The sequence below is a fragment of the Myxine glutinosa genome, chromosome 6 (assembly GCF_964187855.1).
Source record: "Myxine glutinosa chromosome 6, kmMyxGlut1.1, whole genome shotgun sequence".
Lineage (NCBI taxonomy): Eukaryota > Metazoa > Chordata > Myxini > Myxiniformes > Myxinidae > Myxine > Myxine glutinosa.
Genome location: NC_136266.1, coordinates 19,153,132 through 19,176,715, shown reverse-complemented (window position 1 = coordinate 19,176,715; position 23,584 = coordinate 19,153,132). Strand labels below are relative to the sequence as shown.

Genomic DNA, 23,584 nt, shown 5'->3' with positions numbered 1-23,584 from the left:
CTGCCGGCGATGGCTCGCCTACTCTTCATGAAGGACACAGTGGGGTCTTTAATGTCCACCAACTAATGCTGGCAGACGTCCCGTCCAGCCAGGCTAGAAAACTTAGAGGTGTGTGCGTACCTTTAGGCCATAGTCAGTCAGCCCTTCTGTAGTAGTTGAAAGAGAAGGTCCGCCATCGTCCCATGAAGGCAACTTGTAGTTAGAAGAAAGAAAAGTCATTAACATACCATATCCATCTCATACTTTATTGCAGCACACACACACACACAGTGATATTCAGAGAGTAATTGTATTATACTCTTTGCACATTCAATACATATAGGTATTCAGTTGTCAACGAAGCAAATTAACAAAGTTCTGCCGAGGACTCGCCAAATGCACAGTTGAACGAAACTGTCCACATCAACCTGATCGTAAGCCCTACTACCAGGCAGGCACCTCAAATCAGTCACGCCAATCAGTGAGCACCACAAATGGAACGAAACAATTTAAATCCTTTATGAGCCAAACTCCCAAACATGGAAAATTCCACTTCAAATGAGAACAAATAAGAACAGGCAAATGAGAAATGAGAAGCAGGCAAATGGGAACCTATGCTGAAGGAAATCTCAATCACATGCAACAACACCTTCTGCACATCAATAAGATACCTCATGTTTTGAATGAATATATATATATATTTGTGAAAATAGTTGTGCATATAAATGGTAGTCATGCATTAATGCACAATCTTACATTCTTATCACAAGATCACGATCCATGTTCCTGAATGTGATCGATGGCATTCATGTGAGGACTCTGTTATGTCGGCGGAATAAGCTGCAGCCCACTCCATCTTGTCCAAGTAGAGGCCGGTGGTTCTGGACCTATGACACCATCTTCCTGCAGTAATTGTGTTCCATTCTGATAAATGCCTTTAGCCTGGTGTTGGCTTAGTGGTTAGGGTGCCGGCTTGGGATCCTCGGATCCAGGGTTTGAATCCCGGTCAATCGCTGAATTAACACCATAGAGGTTGACTCAGCCCGTCATCCTTCCGAGGTCGGCAAATTGAGTACCAGTTCACTGGTAATTCCCTGTGTGTCGCAAAAGGCGACTAACAGGGTTGGTGGCAGGAAGAGCATCTGGCCATAAAACATTGCTTCAAAAAGCGACCACAGTGCCTGAAAAAGGCAAACCCCTGCTCTGCAGGGAAAAATTGCCTCTAAAGGTGGTAAATGCCTTGCTGGTACAGTGGTAAGAGGGTTTCTTGTATCCAGGCAAAGGCCTTTTTATTATGGAGCACATATACTGTGGCTGGAAAGGCTACAAGGAATGGAAAGGCTGGAAAGGGTGGAAATGCGAATGGTTCGGTGGATGTGTGGAGTATCGTTGAGAGAGAGGAAGACAAATGATGAATTGCGAACGATGATGGGAATAGAGCCTGTGATTGATGCTGTCAAGAGGAACAGGTTGAGATGGTTTGGTCATGTGTTGAGGAAGGATGAAAGTGACTGGTTGAGAAGAGTGATGGAAATGAATGTAGAAGGAAGTAGAGGACGGGGAAGACCGAGAAAGACTTGGCTAAAGATGGTGGAAGAAGAAATGCAGGCAAGGGGATTAACAAGGAGAGATGCAGAAAATAGGGCAAAATGGACTAGATTGTCATGGGGACCGCAAGGCTAGCCCCCGCTCCAGCAGGGAAAATGGCCTTAAAATGCATGTTGTTGTGTTGTATATACTGTACTGCAGGAAGATGGTGCATCGTCATAAGTCCAGGACCACCTCTACCTGGACAAGATGGGATGGGCTGCTACTTTCTTCACTCAGAACCACAGAGCACTGGCAGGAACATCATTGTACATGTCTGGGAACATGGATCTGGAGCTGCTGAAAAACCGACCTTTGCCAAGTGATACGCAAGATCTGCAAGAAAATATACTCCACATTTGGAAAAATCGGGATCGGGCTGTAATATCATTGACTCGGGTTACCAATCAGGGTCTTCGTTTTATTCTGGCACAGCACATCACACGATTAGAACATTTTGAATGAATTTTTAAAACCTGAGCATTCCTTTGCACCATTGTATCTCGTTTGGAAAACTATTCTAACCGTTGCATTACCCAGACCCTCCTTAATCCCCCACCTGTGTTGACAGGTATGTTTGTCGTTGCATTACCCAGACCCTGGCTTCAATCGAAACAAGCAAAACATACAAATGCGTATTATAAGTACCAAATCGAGCTTCTTCATGATGTCCAGATTGTTTTTCTAAGTGTACACGTCAACAGAAAAAAAAAAGGACAAAACAATCCGTTCCTTGGCCTAGTGAACTTCAAAATAACTGTGTTGATTTTGATATCCTATCAGATGTGAAAGGTTGTTCTGGAAAATTATTTTACTTATTTTACTCTTTTTTTCCCCCGGCGCACGCAGAGGCCTTGGGATGAACTGTTGGTAATGAATTACCGAAACCTTGTCTCTGCGTATTTTGTTGAAAACAAACACGTTCTCACTGTGTATGTTTACAAAATAACCAAAGAGCTTTTAGTTTGCTTACTGAAAATATATACCGTAGTGTCCGAAACAAATTCCTCTTGAACCTTTTTTCTTTTCCTGATAATCACACACAAGAAGTGACTTCTTCCTTATAAAGCAGTTGCAGATATTTGTGTTTAGTGTTCGAATCACAGACGTGGGCCAGGTAAAGATCGAAAATCCAGGTGGATAAATAATGCAGTGAAAAAGGTGCATCACATCACACTACCCAATGTAGAATCTGACATTACTTGATGAGGGTTCACGGGAAGTACTTCCGGTGACGTGAAGGTACCTCACGAGGTCAGAAGCCGAATGTGACGATCTTTCCGTTCACCTTGGTCATGAGGAGCAGTCGCCGAGCCCACAGAGTCTTGAGTTTTCCTCGCAGGTCGGGGAGAGCTGGGACATGGCAGGCGACCCTCCACCTGTCGACAGTGAGGTCAAGGTGTGATCAAGGCTTTGTTCTGGAACATTCTCTCAGTTGTCTGTTTAACTGACAACCAGAATTCTACAAACCCCCAAGCAAGTCTAGCTCTCACTTGCCGGCCTTTTAAACATTTTATTCGTTTTTATTATATTATTATATAATTATTTATTATTATTATTATTATACAATATTATTTATTATATATTATATTATTATTCATTATTATTATTATATATTATTATTTTATTATATTATTATTTTACAGTTTTTATAGTTTTATATATAGTTTTTTAATATAGATATAGTTAGTTATAACTTATAGGTTTATATAGTTTATATATCTATAGTTATAGTTATATATTTATAGTTATTGTTATGGTTTAAAGTTATAATTTATAGTTATAGTTTTATCGTTATAGTTTTTATATTGTTATAGGTTTTATAGTATTATTATTATATTCTATTATTATTATTATTATTATATATTATTATTATTTTATCATATTATATTATTATATTACATTTTTATAGTTTTATATATATATAGTTTTTATATAGTGTTACTGTCGTGGTTAAGATGTTATTTTTGACCGAGCGGTTGGTATGACCGCGACCTAACAGTTCCCCCGATTCTTCCCCAACTCACCCGATTCACCCCAAACTTTGGCCGTATCGCACCGCAGCTGCCCAATCTGGAAAACTCTAAAACGACCGAATGCAAAGAGGAAAAGGAATAAGACGAGAAGACGGACAGAAGAGTAATTGGATTTATTATACACACAAGCACAAAGAAAGCAGTCACGTTTATTTACAGACGAGATTAGATACACAGTGCAACGCTAGCTTACCTACAGTCTTAATTAACCCAGGGACAGAACAAACAAAAGACAGACTCACACGGGGAATGATGACAGGAATTGGCTGGAAGGAGAGGATGGCTTGGAGTTGTATTGTGCAGCACGATCGGCGCGTTTAGCAGCCGCCGTTCCTTCGCGGCCCTGCTCAAAACCGCCGTCCAGGCCCCAAGCGGCTGTTGAGTGTTGTTGCTGCTGTGGCCGCCGCTGCTGCTGCTGCTGTGGACGTCGCATGCTTTTCCAGGATTACAACAGGCTTTGTGCTTTCTGGGATGTCCTCTCCTTGGATGTTCTCTATGTTCTCTTGGTCCAATCACTCCTCACCACCGACAACTCAACCACTGACGACCAAAACAACACAACTCAGCGCTGCTTCTTGGACCCTCTCTCTTCTCAACGGCTTGGGCTCCCTTTTGTCTGCCGGTCAAAGCTCCTCTCTGCCAAAGCTTGTCTCAGCTTCTCTTTTGGGAGCGTCGCGCTGCGGATTTTAGCTGCGGTCACGCCTGCTCATTCCCTCCTCTCAGCGCCTCTCTTTAAAAGCGCAGCCTCTTCTCATCTCAATGCTCCGTACTCATCTCTTTCTTCTTCAAAGCTCGACTGCCTGGGGAGCGTCGCGCTGCGGGTTATATAGGCCCCGCCCCTCAACCTTTGCGAACCTCCCCGATAGCTCTTCCTCCGCCCTCCCTAGCCAAACCCCTGGCTCATGGTTGGTCGAGTGGGGCTGGCTCACTCCTCCCCTCTATGACGAGGTGGAGACACGCCTTTCTTCTCCGACCCTGCCTCGTGGTCAATGGCGGTTATTGGAGGGGAGGTAATTTCCAATCGACGAAAAGGGGGAATGAAGGTTTTGGGAATGGGAATGAAGGGAATCTATCTCTTTCACTGGTGCAATGGAGTATTTCAATTAATGGGAGACACAGCCTTACCCTAAAACACAGAATAAGATATAACTATTGAACAGGGGTATTCTATGATTGGCTGTGGTGTGGATGCTTTATGGACTAATTATGGGATGCCCTTTGACCTTTACACAGCTCCGGAGGCAGGAGGCGCAGAATAAACAATAATAATAATTCACACAATCAAAAAAAATATACAGTCCTCATATCCGCAACACTGCACCCTCCTCCTCTTAGGCACGTCCCGGGCCTACAACTTTTATTTAGTGTGACACGTAGGTGTAGTTCCCTCTACTTTTAACCTGACCCTGAGTGCGACAGTTTTAAAACATAAATAAATGTGTCCCGCTGCTCCATTGCACCCTGCCTAACAGACTTACGCCCACAGTTAACCGAATTGCGGAATGGTCTTCAAACTACACACTGACGGTGGGGAGCATTATTTACAATGACGCTATTTTTATTTACAAGACTAACCCAGGACCTGTGATTGTTCTTTCTGGGGGGGAGACAGTCTGCTCTGCATCAATGCACCATGAAAGCACCCAAAAACGCACCAATACACCCCCAAGCACCAATCGGTGCAGTCACCACAGTTCATCAGTGTTCAATGATAAAAATAACCAAACAACCCCTAACCCTGCAGGTGATCTCTCGCTCTTCGGCTCCCTCTGCTGGCTATTATCATTTCTTCCAGTTGTTGTCATTCCTTTGCTTTGCTTACTGGCGGCCTATTTGTATTAAAACTTGCACCCAATGTGTCCATTTTTATTTTCTTTATTTATGGCCCACAGGGCCGACTACGTGTGGTTCACCTGTGGGGCATCGGTGCCCTGTGGCCAAGGTCCGCCAGCAAGATTTCGGGCCCTCATGGCCGGTTCCAGCAGAGGGGCCATGCCCCAACCCATGGGGTCCATAAGTGGTGCTCGGCCACAGACATGTGGTCCATAATGTGGTGCATCGATGCAGACAGCTGGTTCTGAGAGTTCCGGGCGCACAATGGCCGACTCACGCACGCTCCCCTCGGCGCCCAATGGCGCACAGGTCATGTGGGAGACAAAAGAGACAATTGAGCGAGGGGTAAGGTCACAAGGGTACACATCAATAAGGCAATGCAAGGCGAAATGCGTACGGAGGGCGAAGTGAGAAAGCTCGTCCCTACCGTACGTCACCCCCCTGTCACCTACACTACCCTTGCCCTTACCCCATATGTACAAAAATCTACACATTACCAATCCGTCGCTACCGTCACGTCTTCCCCTTATTTCCCTTATACCAAATTCGTCTTCACTCCCCCACTATCCAAAATTTGCCATCACCCAATTCATCATCAATCCTCATAAGGAGGAAGAGATGGAACATCAAGCACAATGTCACACCCACGTCATGATGCGTCTCACAATCCAAACATTTGCATCATAAAAAATAATCAAAACATGGCATGGTGTGGAGTACCTGTCACCTCAGGTGAGTGGATGCAGATGGTGCGAGGAGATCCTTCATCCTAACTATCCTCTAAATGATTTTAACACACTTTACACTACCCGGGGTCTTTCCCTGCCAATCCATTGGCCAACTTACACTATGGGTTCTAAAAACCAATTCCCATTGACCAAACTGTGGTGCTTCTCAATTTGGGGTCTCACTCCCCCGATTCATCTCCCGGTGCCCTCGCACAATTTCTGGGCTGCGACGTGTAGCTCTCCCAGCAGGTCTACCCACCTGCACACCTCCACCACTGCAGTTGCCACCCGAGCTTACCTAGCTCCTCACCCTAACCTATCTAGCTGGGGAAGGCCCCTCCTGGCTCTGTCACCCCACTCGGTGCCCTCTGGCACTGGGCTACCCGGGGTCCGTCCTCCGGATCCTCGGGCCCCATCCACAACTACCGGCTCCCAGAGCCCACCTGCGGCCTCACCTGGCCGACATCCTCACAGTGGTGGAGTGCCCAAACCAACTACACACACTAACAGGATACACGCCCAGCCATTTCCACAACACTATTGCACCCATCCAATCACCATTCTTCCACCCGCACCACAGATGCCAATATCCAACCACAATTTACCTATACCCTCTACCTAACACTTAAACTACCCGCCCCGGGTATCCGTGATGGGGGTCCACTCTTCCCCCATTCACACCTCCGCACCATCCACTCCACTCCACAATTTCCACCATACTCACTCCACGACCATCCATTCCAAGACTCCAGATATTCCACACTACCATTTATTCCACATAGCCACATACACCTGTTGTTGCACACCTGTGCAATCACCAGGTGCCACCTGCACCCTCCTCCTCTTCCTGGACCATTTGGTCAACACAACACGCAATCACCACTACTCCCTCATACACTGCTCCATACACCTGTTCAGTTGCACACCTGTGCAATCACACCTGTTCAATCCTCAAACACACGGCATCATCTCATCTAACTACTCCCCTCTGAAACTTGCGCTTCCCAGTCGCCCCTTTAAACTATTGCGCTCCCACGTCATTATCATCCACACTAAACTACCTGCGTCCCCACTACAGGTGTCATTGTCACTAACTAATCTTACCGTTACCTAATGTCCTCTTCTAGGGCCCTACACACAATATCCTAACCCACCCGGGCTAGTTTTCACTGCCATACACCCCATAATCTAGTGCTCCTTTGCCCCCCTTGGTGTGAGGGATGGTGGATTGCCCATCCCACCACATCGGGGAGGTCCTACTATCAATTTCGCACACCTAAATCCAACCAATCAAAAATTCTGCCAATCATCTGCCAATCACCGTACCAATCATCAAATTTCGCCTTTTTCTAATTTTGGGTCCAAAACACTAACCTCATCACTCGTCTACTTATTAGATCCTCTCGGTGCGCCAATTCCCTTCTAAAGCTCGGCTTCATACAGCCGAGCAATGAATGCGGGTTGTTTTGTGCCAGCGGCTGGATACGTCCCGCATTCGGGGCAGGGACGGGGGCTTACCCGGGCCGAGATCCCACGCACCACCTCGGCGTGGAGCCATCCAATGTCCCGATCTCGACCTGCCGGCACGTCTCAACAAAAAGTGGTCGCCATGACGACCCTTCCTATCGAGCTGCCCGCTCCGCCTAGTTGAGCACGGACACGGCCGTTCCAAGCGAGGCCCAGCGTGGATCGCGTACGGCGGTCCTTTCGAACCCGCCGTGGCTCGGATCCCCGCTGGTTCTCGCGGCACGCGAAGCCCGGCACGCACCAAGGGCCCGATTCGGCTAAAAGTCGCTCTAACCGCTAACCCGGTTACCGTCGATGCCTCACCTGCATGCTTACACGCATACGCTACCCCTTTCTTGCCCATACATCCAGCTGTTCCCATGCTCCTCGTCGTACCTTCTCTAACACACCCAGGTACACTCATTCCACTCACAGACTTGGTCACACACCTGACCACCAAACACTTTGGCACACATTCGTTGTTCGCACACCTCACCAACACACCTCTTCGCGCCCCTTCCTCGGTCACCTCCTCTGTGACAATCACAGGTGTGCTTTCACTCGCACACCCAACCACGTGCCTCACGACCAACTCAAGTGTGCATTCCCACGCACGCTCTACCATTCCAGGTGTGCATCCTTCCATTCCAGGTGTACATCCTCGCTCACCTGTCATAACCAACTCACGCTCCGTGTCACTCTCACTACTCTCACCTCCACTCTCGGTCGCGCACTCACCCTTACTCTCGACAGCACACTCTTTCCTCATGCACCCGTCCGTTACACACCTTTCTCGCGCACACTCTTGCGCACACTCTCCCGTTACATCCTCTGTAACACTCACCACAGGCGTACACTTTCTCGTTACATCCTCTGTAACACTCACCACAGGCGTGCATTCCCCCTTACTCTTGACAGCGCACTCTTTCCCCATGCACCTGTCCGTTACACACCTTTCTCACGCATCCTCTTGCGCACACTCTTTCGTTACTTCCTCCGTAACACTTACCACACCGTGCTTCCATGTACCCCCTCGCACACGCGCTACAACCGACTCACTCTCGACAGCACACTCACTGGTCGGCGCGCACTTTTTCCTCACACACCCCATGGTCAGACATTCTCACACACCTCTTTTTTCGCACACCTGACCTGTCACACACTTCACCAACGGCCTTTCACGAACACCCGGATCCAAACCAATCCCCAAGCCGACTGAAGCTTTCCTCACATCATGTACATTTCCGATTATATCGCCACTCACCTTGGCACCTCGTCTCCGCACCTCCTTTGCCACCTGCAAACTCTTTATTTGGTTAGTGAGCAGCACATCACGATTCGAGCACAGACCTTGTACCAATTCCATTACTTCCTCCTTTATCTCCCTCTTAGTTTCTGTCCGTCCCTTCTTAATTTCACTCACCTCTTCTTCCACTTCCTCTAATTTTTGCTTCACCTCTTTTATTTCCCGGTGCGTCTCCTCAAGTTCGTCCTCTAAGGCTACCGTGACCGTCTCTAGGTGCATCCTCACCTGCCGGTCCTTCGTCTCCATTACCTCTGTCACCTCGTCCAACCTCATTGTCAGTCCCTCACGTACCATCTGACATTGCTTCTGTGTCGCTATTAATTCGTTCTTAATTTCTTTTTGTGTCGCTTTTAACCCTCCTAGTACCGCAGTGTTCCTTTGAACCTGCTCCACTAACTCAGTCTGTCCCTCCGTCAGCTGTTCCACCTCCTCCGTCAGATCTTCTATTCCCCCTTGTAACCTCGCCGTATTATTCCTCACCTCTTTCCCTTTTCGCCTCGCTTTACCTCCTCGCGTATCCCCGAGACCTCCTCACTTACACCTCGTCGTATCTCCTCTTTCATCTCCTCCCTCTCTTTTGTAGATGCCACTCTCATCTGTCCTAATTCATCCCTCTGAGCATCCAGTTTACTTTCTAACCCGATTTGCACCTCCTCTATCTGGTTCCCCATTCGTTTGATTTCCCGGGCAGATTGTTCCCCTATCTCCCGCAATTTGTCTTCCATCCTATTTTCTAACCCCATTAACCCATTTTTCACCCCCTTTAACCCATTGTCTAATCCCTCAAATTTCTTGTCTAATCCCTTAAGATTATTGTCTGACCCCTCAAATTTAGCTTCTAGCCGTTCCCCCATTTCTCCCATTTTGCCCCCCATTTCTCCAATTTTGCCCCCCATTTCTCCAATTTTGCCCCCCATTTCGCCCCCCATTACCCCCAATTGCTCACTCTGAGCCCTCATTTGCTCACTCTGAGCATCCATCCGGTTCCCCATTTGTCCCATTCGCTCACCCTGAGCATCCATTTTTGCTTCTAGCCCCATATTTGCCATTAGTATGGCTGCATTAATCTGCGCCATGAGGTCCCGCACATCAATTCCCGCTATTTGCGCAGCGGGCGCGGCTACCCCGCGCTTGTGCGAGCTGCCACTTTGTGCGTCTGATACCACGTGCGCGAGCGCCATTTTGTGCGTCTGATACTCCCTCAACCGCCTCATTGCTCCCCTCCATTTGATCCTGGGTTACTCCTAACCCCTCCTCTAGCTCACCCACCGGCATCCGATCGCCTTGACCAGCCATGGCGCGATTTCCCAAAATTCGGGTTTTTGTAAAACAAAAGCAAATTTCGGCTACTTTGTAATTTTGAGCGCGTTAAACGCTTCAGGTCCGAATCCGACACTCCTGACACCAACTGTTACTGTCGCGGTTAAGATGTTATTTTTGACCGAGCGGTTGGTATGACCGCGACCTAACAGTTCCCCCGATTCTTCCCCAACTCACCCGATTCACACCAAACTTTGGCCGTATCGCACCGCAGCTGCCCAATCTGGAAAACTCTAAAACGACCGAATGCAAAGAGGAAAAGGAATAAGACGAGAAGACGGACAGAAGAGTAATTGGATTTATTATACACACAAGCACAAAGAAAGCAGTCACGTTTATTTACAGACGAGATTAGATACACAGTGCAACGCTAGCTTACCTACAGTCTTAATTAACCCAGGGACAGAACAAACAAAAGACAGACTCACACGGGGAATGATGACAGGAATTGGCTGGAAGGAGAGGATGGCTTGGAGTTGTATTGTGCAGCACGATCGGCGCGTTTAGCAGCCGCCGTTCCTTCGCGGCCCTGCTCAAAACCGCCGTCCAGGCCCCAAGCGGCTGTTGAGTGTTGTTGCTGCTGTGGCCGCCGCTGCTGCTGCTGCTGTGGACGTCGCGTGCTTTTCCAGGATTACAACAGGCTTTGTGCTTTCTGGGATGTCCTCTCCTTGGATGTTCTCTATGTTCTCTTGGTCCAATCACTCCTCACCACCGACAACTCAACCACTGACGACCAAAACCACACAACTCAGCGCTGCTTCTTGGACCCTCTCTCTTCTCAACGGCTTGGGCTCCCTTTTGTCTGCCGGTCAAAGCTCCTCTCTGCCAAAGCTTGTCTCAGCTTCTCTTTTGGGAGCGTCGCGCTGCGGATTTTAGCTGCGGTCACGCCTGCTCATTCCCTCCTCTCAGCGCCTCTCTTTAAAAGCGCAGCCTCTTCTCATCTCAATGCTCCGTACTCATCTCTTTCTTCTTCAAAGCTCGACTGCCTGGGGAGCGTCGCGCTGCGGGTTATATAGGCCCCGCCCCTCAACCTTTGCGAACCTCCCCGATAGCTCTTCCTCCGCCCTTCCTAGCCAAACCCCTGGCTCATGGTTGGTCGAGTGGGGCTGGCTCACTCCTCCCCTCTATGACGAGGTGGAGACACGCCTTTCTTCTCCGACCCTGCCTCGTGGTCAATGGCGGTTATTGGAGGGGAGGTAATTTCCAATCGACGAAAAGGGGGAATGGAGGTTTTGTGAATGGGAATGAAGGGAATCTATCTCTTTCACTGGTGCAATGGAGTATTTCAATTAATGGGAGACACAGCCTTACCCTAAAACACAGAATAAGATATAACTATTGAACAGGGGTATTCTATGATTGGCTGTGGTGTGGATGCTTTATGGACTAATTATGGGATGCCCTTTGACCTTTACACAGCTCCGGAGGCAGGAGGCGCAGAATAAACAATAATAATAATTCACACAATCAAAAAAAATATACAGTCCTCATATCCGCAACAATAGTTATCGTTAATTTTTGTTTCATATAGTTATATTTATAGTTAGAGTTACATATTTATCGTTCGTTATATTTATAGTTATAGTTTTTATGGTATTATATTATTATACATTACTATTATTATTTTATTATATTATATTATTATATTACAGTTTTTATAGTTTTATATATATAGTTTTTATATAGTTATATAATTAATTTTAGTTTCATATAGTTATATTTATAGTTAGAGTTATATATTTATCGTTATATTTATAGTTATAGTTTTTATATATAGTTTTTATAGTATTATATTATTATACATTATTATTATTTTATTATATTATTATATTACAGTTTTTATAGTTTTTATACAGTTATAGTTTTTATAGTATAACATTATTATACATTATTATTATTATTATATTATTATATGACAGTTTTTCTAGTTTTTAAATCGTTTTTTATATAGCTATAGTTAATTATAGTTATATTTATACTTAGAGTTATATTTATATTTCTAGTTATAGTTTCATAGTTATAGTTATACATTATTATATACATATATTATATTATTATACATTATTATTATTATTTTATTGTATTATATTATTATATTACAGTTTTTATAGTTTTTATATAGTTATAGTTTCTATCGTAGTATTATTATATTATTATTTCATTCTATTATATTATTATATAACAGTTTTTTTATCCTTTTTTAAATTTTACATTGTTTTATTACATTTTAACATTTCATTATGAAGACATTATTGTTATTCCAGTGATAGTAGCACCTATACAGTATCAGGCTTCTGAGTCACCAACAAACATTACCCATGATGCCCTATCTATGTTCAGGGTCATGCTTCATCCGATAGTGCACCATGACAGGCCGAAGTGCCTCGAGCTTCGCCATGTGTTAAAGTGTTTTCAATGGGAGAAAGCCTCGCTAAGCATCAGCTCCGTTAAAACAACGTTCGGGGATTGCACAGCTGCCAGTGTTTACGACCAGGTGCCCAAGGTGACCCGGTGATTGACCGACTGGTACTTTTGGCCGATTTCACAACCTGCTGACAGCACTTTGAGATTAATTTTCCACAAAGTATTCCTTTCACTTGAATATATGGGCCGGAATATGATATAACTAAAGAGAGATTGCTTAGCAAGTGGAAAACTTTGGGACATTAAGTGCAAAGTCAACAGCACAAAGCCTTCCCAGAAGCCAACAAGCTGTCACGTTCTTCTATAAACAATAGACAATTGTACTAATGTTTAGTTACTTCAAGGAAGCTTGACAAATGCGTCACTTATTAGTAGAATAAACTTCTCAAAGTTGGTAAAATGTAGAATTACTATTATTATAACAACCTTTATTTTTACCTGTGTGGGTTTTGCTAAAAAAGTTATACTCGCAATATTTCGAACGAACCAACGATTTCCTTAACAATTATAAAGGAAATAAATAAATAATTGGCATGCCTTGTTATACTTCTTCAGATGTCTCGGACTATTATGAGTATTTCATAATATGCCATGTTAACCATTTCTCAGGTGTTTTTGTCCAGTTATTCCAGTTCTTCAACTGCCGGAACATTCTGTGGCTTTGGGGTAACCTTCCCAGCCTGTGGTTATCTTCTGACCTCTAAGCAATCTATCAGTCACTTGCAGCAACGATAATAACGATCGGCATCAGCGATACTTGTGATGGTGTTGTTGGTGACTACTTTGGGGTCACGACTCACCTGGTCTTGCAGGGTTCGTGCCCGACGTAAGGCGGGCAGCAGGGCCGACAGGGCCTGGCGTGCGGCCTGCAATGACGGAATTGCCTACAGGGGAGACAAACGGGCTCAAGTGATGTCATGTCCCACGAGATCGTCTGGAGGAATCCCTTTCACCTCTTAATCCCTGTATGAGTATTTAATATCTCTGGGCCTGTCGGTGATTGTTCAAAGCTGTCGCATTTATACCGCCATTGGTGACTACGCCTGAGTCATAATTACATAATCATTCAATTGCATTATCATAATCATTTTGTTATATATTACGTTCCTGGTGTTGGCTTAGCGGCTAGGGCGCCAGCTTAGGATCCGAGGATCCTGGGTTCGAATCCCGGTCGATCGCTGAATTAACGCCAGGGGGGTTGACTCAGCCTGCCATCCTTCCGAGGTCGGCAAATTGAGTACCAGTTCACTGGTAATTCCCTGTTTGTCGTAAAAGGCGACAAAAAGGGTTGGCGGCAGGAAGGGCATCCGGCCGTAAAACATTGCTTCAAAAAGGGGACCAACAAAAACAACAACAACCACGGTGCCCGAAAAAGGCCAACCCCCGCCTTGCGGGGAAAAATGGCCTCTAAAGGTGTTTTTTTTTTGTTGTTGTTATCACCAAACAGGAAGTTTTATCCATTACCTTGATTTCATCTCAGACAAAAAACATTATTGGCGGTCAGTGTATAAATTTATTTATTATAATAAGATCGATTTAAGTCACATCATGGGGGAGTGGGTCACACATGGGGGAGTGGGTCACACACAGGGGAATGGGTCACACACAGGGGAGTGGGTCACACACAGGGGAGTGGGTCACACACAGGGGAGTGGGTCACACAAAGGGGAGTGGGTCACACACATGGGAGAGGGTCACACATGGGGGAGTGGGTCACACACATGGGAGAGTAGGGTCACACACAGGGGAGAGTAGGGTCACACACAGGGGAGAGTAGGGTCACACACATGGGTGGTGGGTCACACACATGGGAGAGGGTCACACACATGGGAGTGGGTCACACATGGGGGAGTGGGTCACACACATGGGAGAGTAGGGTCACACACATGGGAGAGTAGGGTCACACACAGGGGAGTGGGTCACACACATGGGGGAGTGGGTCACACACAGGGGGAGTGGGTCACACAGGGGGGAGTGGGTCACACACAGGGGAGTGGGTTACACACAGGGGAGTGGGTCACACACATGGGAGTGGGTCACACACATGGGAGTGGGTCACACACATGGGAGTGGGTCACACACATGGGGGAGTGGGTCACACACATGGGAGAGGGTCACACACATGGGAGAGGGTCACACATGGGGGAGTAGGGCACACAGAGGGGAGTAGGGTCACACACAGGAGAGTGGGTCACACACATGGGGGAGTTCTGCGGCATCCACCACACCTGCATCCTTAGCTCTCCTATCACTACCACATCACATTTACATGGCAGGTGACGTTTACGTGGCGATGTTTGTAAAGAAAATGGATTATTATTATTATTATTATTATTTTGTATGCAGCTTGTGGCTGGTGGTTGCATCATTGCTGGGAGCGCAGCTGTGCCACTGATGCAGTGCCCCCTTTTTCTCCTAAGCTGGTAGTCATTTTGCCAACTTCAGAAGGATGACAGGCCGAGTCAACACACCTGATGTTATTTAATGGCATGTGCTACGTGCTCCTCCCCGAACCCCCTGGTCACGGTGTACCTCCGAGCCCCGAGAGGAGTCACGGCAGAAAGATGTGTTATTCTGTATGTCAAAGATCAATGGTGAAGCCACACCAATTGTTACAAACAAACATTGTATTAAGATCACACAAGAAGAACAGTACAACAACAATAGTAATCAATTGTACAACCAATATATATTTCCTATGATGGTACCATCAGGTTCGTACAATATAACTCACTGTGCTCCAAGTGATCGAAAAGAAGAAGATTCCCAATGTCTCTATTCCCGGCTTCAAGCCAAAGTTGATTCCGGCTTCAAGTCAAAGTCGATCCGCTCCAGCGATCGTCAGAACGATGTTTAATCGAGACCCGAATCCCGTTCGGATGACAGTCACAGTCACGCGGCCAAAGCTGCGCAAAGCCGCCCTCAAGGCGACTGGGAAATCCAAAGGCACCCTCCAGGCGACTGGGAAATCACACCCTCGGGTATGGACGTTTCACGGCTCACAGTTGGCGAACCGCAAAGTAACCTTCAAAATCCACGTTACACACACACATACCAGATAAACGTCTGAATGCGGTGAAAACGGCTGAAGCGAAGAAAAGAAAGCCTTGCGCGACGCGCAAAGCGCGCGCGTCAAAATGGCCGATGGCCCGTTCTCGAGGCGTAACGGCACGACGATGATTCTCCTCGGAATCAACCGCCAAAAACCTGACACGCAGGTTGATCTGTCACAGCGATAACAACTCTGTCGCAGGAATCCCTTTCCCGGGAAACCCAAAGTTCGCTAGTGACCTCCGTTCGTCAACGTTTGCTCCAGAACTCGAAGCAGCTCGGCTTTCTTGTCGAACTCAATCGCTCCGCCTTCTTTCTTTTTTTTTCCTCTTCTTCGTCGTCCGGTTCCGGTTTCATTTAAAACATTAACTTTTTTACCTTTTGAAAATAGCAATATCTATTTCCCTTAAACGACAACAATAATAGTACATGGAATCAAAAATGTTTACAGTGGATGAAAACCACAACAACGGAAGTGACTAATCCATAACACATGACATGCCATTGTCATGGCTCAAGTTCAAGACCCTAAGATCTTGAGCCAGCCAAACGAACCATGAAACCAACACCAGGATTAAGAAAAGGGATTCAATATAAAACAATTAATATGAACAATTATTTTATATTTTGCATCGTTTATCCCTTTTATTATTCACTTTCATTTTGTTTACCATTTACTTAAAGTCATTTTATCATGTCATGTTTGAGTAAATGGCCAGGTGGTATGAGGCTGATATTTGTTAATTTGGCTTCCATCTTTCCACACTGTGCAAATCACAATCTCTAAATGTTCTTGACAGATGTGAGAGCTCTGAAGACGTCTAGAAGTCAAACATTAAAACAAAAACTAGAGCAATGAGACTGCATCGCCAATATGCCTCCGCGTCATCCCTGCCTTTAACAACAGGCAGGTGCCCTTGTTCACTGTCGTAAAAATTAACAAATTTGATTTAAATCTCTTCAGCTGTTCTCAAGTATCACATTTTTACCAGACCTGACAGGTTTCACATGGATCGGTGAAGCGGTTTTAGAGAAGGGTTTTTTTTAAATATATCTGCTTTCAAGTTAATATGGCTGCCAAACCACGTGGCATATGACATCAAAAATGTACACTCTGCATATGTATGGGTTTGGGATCATGTTTGTGAAGTTTTGTGTTGATCAGGTAAGGCTCCTTTTTCTATCAAAGATGGCTGCCAAACCACGTGACCTACTGCATCATCATTTTCAAACGATATGAAGCAATGGTGTTGGATGACTTCTGTAAAGTTTCGCATTGATAGGGTAAGCAGTTTCTGAGATAAAATTATTTAATATTTTCCTTCAATGCAATATGGCTGCCACACCATGTGGACCGATGATGCTTTCATGATCAACGTTTAATCGACATGCCCAGTCAATGACACAAGTAAAGTTTCAAGTCGATCACTTCGGTGGTTTGGCAGAAGATGGTTTTTTAAGGTTTTAGGGTAAATCCAATATGTCTGCCAAACCATGTGACCTATGTCATAAATGTAATATTTCAATACAAATCGGTCATCAATCATGTGAATGCAATTTCAGATTTTTAGGATGTCATTCAATTAAAACATTTTTGGCTGGTATACCACTTCACCGATGATGTAATTATCATGCTTTTGTTCCCTATTGGGAGTACGCGACAATGTGCCAAGTTTCAAATTTTTCCATTCGGCAGTTTCCGAGAATTAGGTTTTTAATTATTTGGTTTTAATCCAAGATGGCTGCCATACCACGTGACATATGATGTCAAAATTATAATATAAACATTGTGCATGGGTGTCGCTCCTACCTTGAAGGTTTTGCGGTTGCTGAGAAAAATGAAGTTTAGCCTGTACGGATGGACAGACAACCCAAAAACATAATGCCTCCGGCCACCTTCGGGGGCAGAGACATAAAAAGTATAAATAGCAAATAAAAGGTCTTTACAGTGAATGAATGAATGAATGAATGATCGTTTTAAGGCCATTTTCCCCGCTAGAGTGGGGGTTAGCCTTGCGGGCCCCATGACAATCATGGTTCCCTGTTTGAGGCAATGTTTTTATGGCAGGATGCCCTTCCTGACGCCAACCCTTGGTCGCCTCTTGCGATGCGCAGGGATACGGTGCACCTATTCTAAGCCGGGGTACACACCGGGATCATTCATCCCAGCAAGCTGGTACTCAATTTGCCGACCTCGGAAGGATGACAGGCTGAGTCAACCCCCCTGGCGTTAATTCAGCGATCGACCGGGATTCGAACCCAGGATCCGAGGATCCCAAGCCGGCACCCTAACCGCTAAGCCAACACCAGGGCCAACTTTACAGTGATAATTGATTATTATGTTCTAGTATGTTTAATATTGCGCTTCTTCTCCTTTATTCGTAGGAATAACATGGTTGCAGATAGCATCATTTGCCCGGGGTGCAGTGGGTTTGAGTGTTCCCTTGTAGGTTAGAGCAGGGATCTATCTACATACATATACACTATACAGTATATAAGAGAGAGTACCCAAGCCCTCCCCACCGTGTGTGTGTCATGTTGTTTATTTGTTATACAATTTCGTACCCTTGGGCCAATTACCCCTAAATTTTCTGTATCATATTATTGTAACAGGCAGTAGGTATGTAGGTCAACGTCACAATGAGATATTGCAATTCGTAATTAAATTGATGTTGAAACAAGAAATAACGGTGCTCTGGGCGATCGAGCATTGCACATCAGGTGCCCCCCTCGACAGGGAGAGGGGCGGAGCTTGGGCCTAAGCCTTGGCTCTTCCGCATCTAATCTTTGAAGGTGAATTATTTGTCAAGAATCAAGCTCATTGCATTTACGTATTTATACAGTATTCCGTATGAAGAATGGAAATTGATATGCAATGGGGCCACAGTCGCTACGGGACTACACTGAGCGTAAGTAGTCATCAAGTAATCTACGACCTGAAACAAGGAAATAAATAAAGCCATTTGGCCCATCATTGCCGTGGTGCACTCCCGTGTTAATTTTTACTACAGCTTTAAACATCAACTTTCTTAATAGCTTTCTAAAATCTAAATATCCTGATCTTGAAACTGACGATGGCACACCTGCTCTTCCCGAAGGACACCATTGGATATTTAATGCCCACCAACTAATGCTGGCAGAGGGGACAGATACCGAGTGTAACGTCCATCTGAAGGACAGCACACATATTGATGCCCCGGCCTGACTAAGACACACCAGGATGATACTTTATAGCTAGATGGAGATTCAAACCCAAGCTAGATATCTCAGAAGAGAGTGTGCATACCTCCAGGCTACCCTGACAGCTCTTTCTGTTACACCATATACGTATAAGAAGCATTATCTTATCAATAATGAAGCAGATGCGTAATATATATATATATATATATATATATATATATATATATATATATATATATATATATATATATATATACTGAAACGCAAAAGAAACTTACCACCTTTGAAACCTTTAAATATCAACAATAACACTGCGTGTAGTAAATGTGTGAACTTATTTGCGGACAATAGTGTCCTCACTGTCAGACAAAACGGTCACGGATGGTCACTTGAACCTTCAATGGTCACTTCATAGCACAGCTGTTGAACAGCCGTTTTGACTGTCAGTGATTAGCCAAGGGGTACGGGATGATTTTAATGAGCTGCACTTGATGTCTTGATATTGGCTTTAAAAAGGCCAGTGCAAAATGGGCATTTTGACCGAAAGATTTGACCATTTTGACCATTTTGACCAACTTCAAAAAGACCGAAAACGCAAAATAAACTTAACACTTGTTTGAAATGTAATAAAATTGTAACAGTTCAAAATAAAACAAACCAACAATTGCTAATTGAAACATTGGCATTTTATTGATGACATGTCAAGTTTTTGACCAAGATACACCATCTCATCAGTTTGTTCTACAGTACAGAACAGCACAGGGTGCAATGTCAGTCCCCTTTCAATAGCGTGTGTGGCCACCATTGTTTTGGATACAGGCAGTGCATCATCGGCGTATACTGCCTACCAGTCTTTGGATGGATTGCTGCTGGATTCTGTCCCACTCAGTCCTCAATGTCTGAAGCAGCTCTGCCCGTGTCCTGGCCCTGCCAACTACGCGTCTCCCAAGCTCATCCCACAGGTGCTCTATGGGATTCAGGTCAGGGGAGAGCGCAGGCCACTGCATGGTGTTGATGTTCTTGCCTTGGAGAAATGCAGTGGTAAAGCGAGCAGCATGGGGACGAGCGTTGTCATGCTGAAAGGTTCTCAGTTCTGGGTGGTCTAGCAGGAATGGCAGCAGATGAGGTCGCAGGATGTTATCCACATACCGCTGGGCATTAAGATTCCCACCCACAACCACCAGTGGCGTCCTGTACCGGCCTGATATGGCGGCCCACACCATCACACTTGGGCCACCCCACCTGTTGGCTTGACGCACGCAACAATCGGCATATCGCTCGCCAGTTCTTCTCCAGACACGCTCACGCCCATCAGGACTGTCCACACAGAACCTTGACTCATCGCTGAAAGCGACCTCGTTCCACTGCACCAAGGTCCACCGCTGATGCTGCTGGCACCATCTCTGTCGGTTGCGGCGATGGGCAGCCGTCATCACGGGGCCTCTGTATGGTCTTCTGGCAGTCAGGCCATAGTCATGCAGTCGTCTTCGTGCAGTATCATTGGAGATCCGTGGGTTTGCACGCCCCGGAGTTTCTGCCGCAGTGCGGGATGCTGGACGGAATCGATCCCGCAGGTGCCTTCGGAGCATCTGCCTGTCCTGCCTTGCAGTGGTGACTCTTGGCCTCCCTGATCGAGGTCTGTCATCTGCAGAGTTGTGGAGGGTGTCTCTGTCCACCAGGGCCGATATCGTCTGGTGTGAACAGCCAAGGCGACGTGCCACCTCACGGTAGCTCAGTAAGCCTTGCAGCATACCCAGGGCACGCTGCCGTTGATCCCTTGACAATCATGGCATGTTGATTGAAATGCCCATTTTGCACTGGCCTTTTTAAAGCCAATATCAAGACATCACGTGCAGCTCATTAAAATCATCCCGTACCCCTTGGCTAATCACTGTCAAAACGGCTGTTCAACAGCTGTGCTATGAAGTGACCATTGAAGGTTCAAGTGACCATCCGTGACCGTTTTGTCTGACAGTGAGGACACTATTGTCCACAAATAAGTTCACACATTTACTACACGCAGTGTTATTGTTGATATTTAAAGGTTTCAAAGGTGGTAAGTTTCTTTTGCGTTTTCGGTCCTTTTGAAGTTGGTCAAAATGGTCAAATTTTTTGGTCAAAATGCCCATTTTGCACTGGCCTTTTTAAAGCCAATATCAAGACATCACGTGCAGCTCATTAAAATTATCCCGTACCCCTTGGCTAATCACTGACAGTCAAAACGGCTGTTCAACAGCTGTGCTATGAAGTGACCATTGAAGGTTCAAGTGACCATCCGTGACCGTTTTGTCTGACAGTGAGGACACTATTGTCCACAAATAAGTTCACACATTTACTTGGTGAACACCGTAGGGTAACACGGATGACCGATTGCGAGACTTTACACTCCCGAGGCGAAAACTCAATGGCGGATTCAAGCTCAACACAAAGTTAAACGCGCGGGAGGCCAGACGCAACGAGCTCCACAGCCTTATCTATTAAAATGAAACACCCAGGAAACTGCGTTCAAATATGTACAGAAAATAATATAAGGATTTATTATTGAAAAGTAATAACAGTGAAAAAAACACGCGCCGGTAATACTAATAACTAAATCGGGACGTCCCCACACGACTGATATCAAACACAAAACGAGGGAGATTAATTACGAAAAGAACACGTCACGTCGTTCAAAATGTACGCGGATTCGGGCTTATCTGGTCTTTCGTCGTCTTTGTGGCTGCCGTCCAACACCGCTCCTTTCGGCCCGATCGCACACCTCGCTCCAAGTTCCACGGCCCTCTGCGTCCGCCTCCAAGCGCCACCAGGCCTCGTCGGTCCAACGGCCCACACACACCACGAGCTCCTTTGCTCCAACGGTCCACCGCAGGGCTGCACGAAGCAACCAAAACCAAGTGCCAACTGCCAACTGCAACGAGCTGTGGTCACGAATGTTCAATGAACCGTGTCCTGTGCCAACTGCCACGAACTCTGGTACGGAACTGTAACAACGAACTCTGCGACTCAACTCAACTTCCGACTTGATCGCTCATCGACGTGTGTGTCCGTGTGTTGAAATGGCGTCCGACCGTCGCCTATATTGGTGGCCGATGACGTCACATTGGCGCACTCCTCAGCCAATCAAAGCCTCCCAACTCGCCCAGGTCACGCCCTCTGCGGCATGCGACTCCTGACATCTCCCGTCCGTGACCCCGCGGTCCTGGCATAACACGTGCCGGCCAGGTTTGTAGGCCTTTTTGAGGTGTACACGGTGGCGGCCAATTATGGCGGTGTTTTTGACCTGGTTTCCTGCCAATTTAATACGAAGTCCATGTCAGGGAAAGGGAATTATTTAATGTTGCACTAAGGACCTAACTAATGTTTATGTGGTTTGCAGTGCCATAAAGGACAAAGGTTTGATTACTAGGTGATACTCACAGGGGCGTTACCTTTAATCCCTCACTATTTAACACTCGAATCTCCAGGTAGATCCACACTCATACATCTTACCCCGACAACCGCCTGAACATCAATAACTTATTACATGTAGAGTCCCTGTCACGACAGCCGAATACCTACCTATTCAGATCTACCTAGCTCTAGATGTTGCATTACCAAATTCATAACACAGCCCCCCCCCTGGAACCGTAGCTCCTGCAAGGTTCACCGCAGGGCTACCATTCCAGCCTTAACACTTACTGTCACACACTTAATTAACCTATGAAATAAATCAGGAAGGGCTGTGGGAAGTGAGTCGGACTACCTACCTACACTTCCTTAACATGCTGAACCCCTTAACCATCATGCAAGTATGTACATCTTCTTCGTTGTTCCTGTGGAGGGAGGAAACAACAACACACAACACTAACTTAACCACAAAACTTAACCATCTTTCCAAAACTCAAAACTCTAATCTTTGTACATACCCCGGTCTACAGACCGCGTCCCCCGGTGGATGCCACAAGACTCAACCTTACCTGCGGGGCCATCCCCAATGCATCCCCCTAAATTTCCACGGGCCCCGTCCAGATGTTACAGGTGAGTGACACGGCTCGGTGGATTTCGCCCACATTCATGCAACACAGACCCCTTAACCACTCATTCTCATTCCATAGGTCATCAAGGCATTGCAAAAATCAACAAAGCACTTATTCCCAATACACCCCCTGCAGGACCATGGCATTGATGTCATTCACGTGTGTGTGCATTCCTCAACTAGGCAGCGGGGAGGTACCGCACAAAAAGATGGTGGGGGCGCATCAGGCTGTGGTGCCCGCAGTCCCAAAAACAAGTCAACCGACTTACAAATTCATTGCCCCCCCCCCCTTTACCTTTTGGCCCCATGACAGCCCAACAGCCCCTTTCCGCCGTTACCTCGCCGGTGAGGGTCTCCACACACACCAGGCTCCTTTGCCTCCTGCTTTCGCGCAGCAACACGGGTCACCGGGGGACTTCCTCACCCCGCGGCGCCCAACCAGACCTTCCACCGACGAGCTCCAATTTCCAGTTACCACCGGCTGACAGGGGTAATTGCCGCAGAGGGGGGCCCGCAGGCATCGCTCCTCAGAGCTTGCTCTGTACCTGCGGACACACACACCTTCCCCACCCACAAGACCCCAAAACACACTTCCTCCCCCACTGCCATTCAATTCTCC

At 46.2% G+C, this 23,584-nt stretch overlaps 1 protein-coding gene across 1 annotated transcript in view; it reads right to left on the bottom strand.

Moving 5' to 3' along the window:
* Positions 1–476: 476 nt before the first annotated feature.
* LOC137429142 (alpha-catulin-like) overlaps positions 477–23,584 on the bottom strand; it is a 206,618-nt gene continuing 183,510 nt past the window's right edge. The window contains exons 17-18 of the mRNA XM_078779661.1: positions 13,520–13,603; positions 477–2,945 (exon numbers count right to left, since the gene is read on the bottom strand). Of these exons, the coding sequence (XP_078635787.1) occupies positions 2,814–2,945; positions 13,520–13,603 (216 nt within the window). The 3' untranslated portion in view covers positions 477–2,813. The remainder of the gene's footprint in view (positions 2,946–13,519; positions 13,604–23,584) is intronic.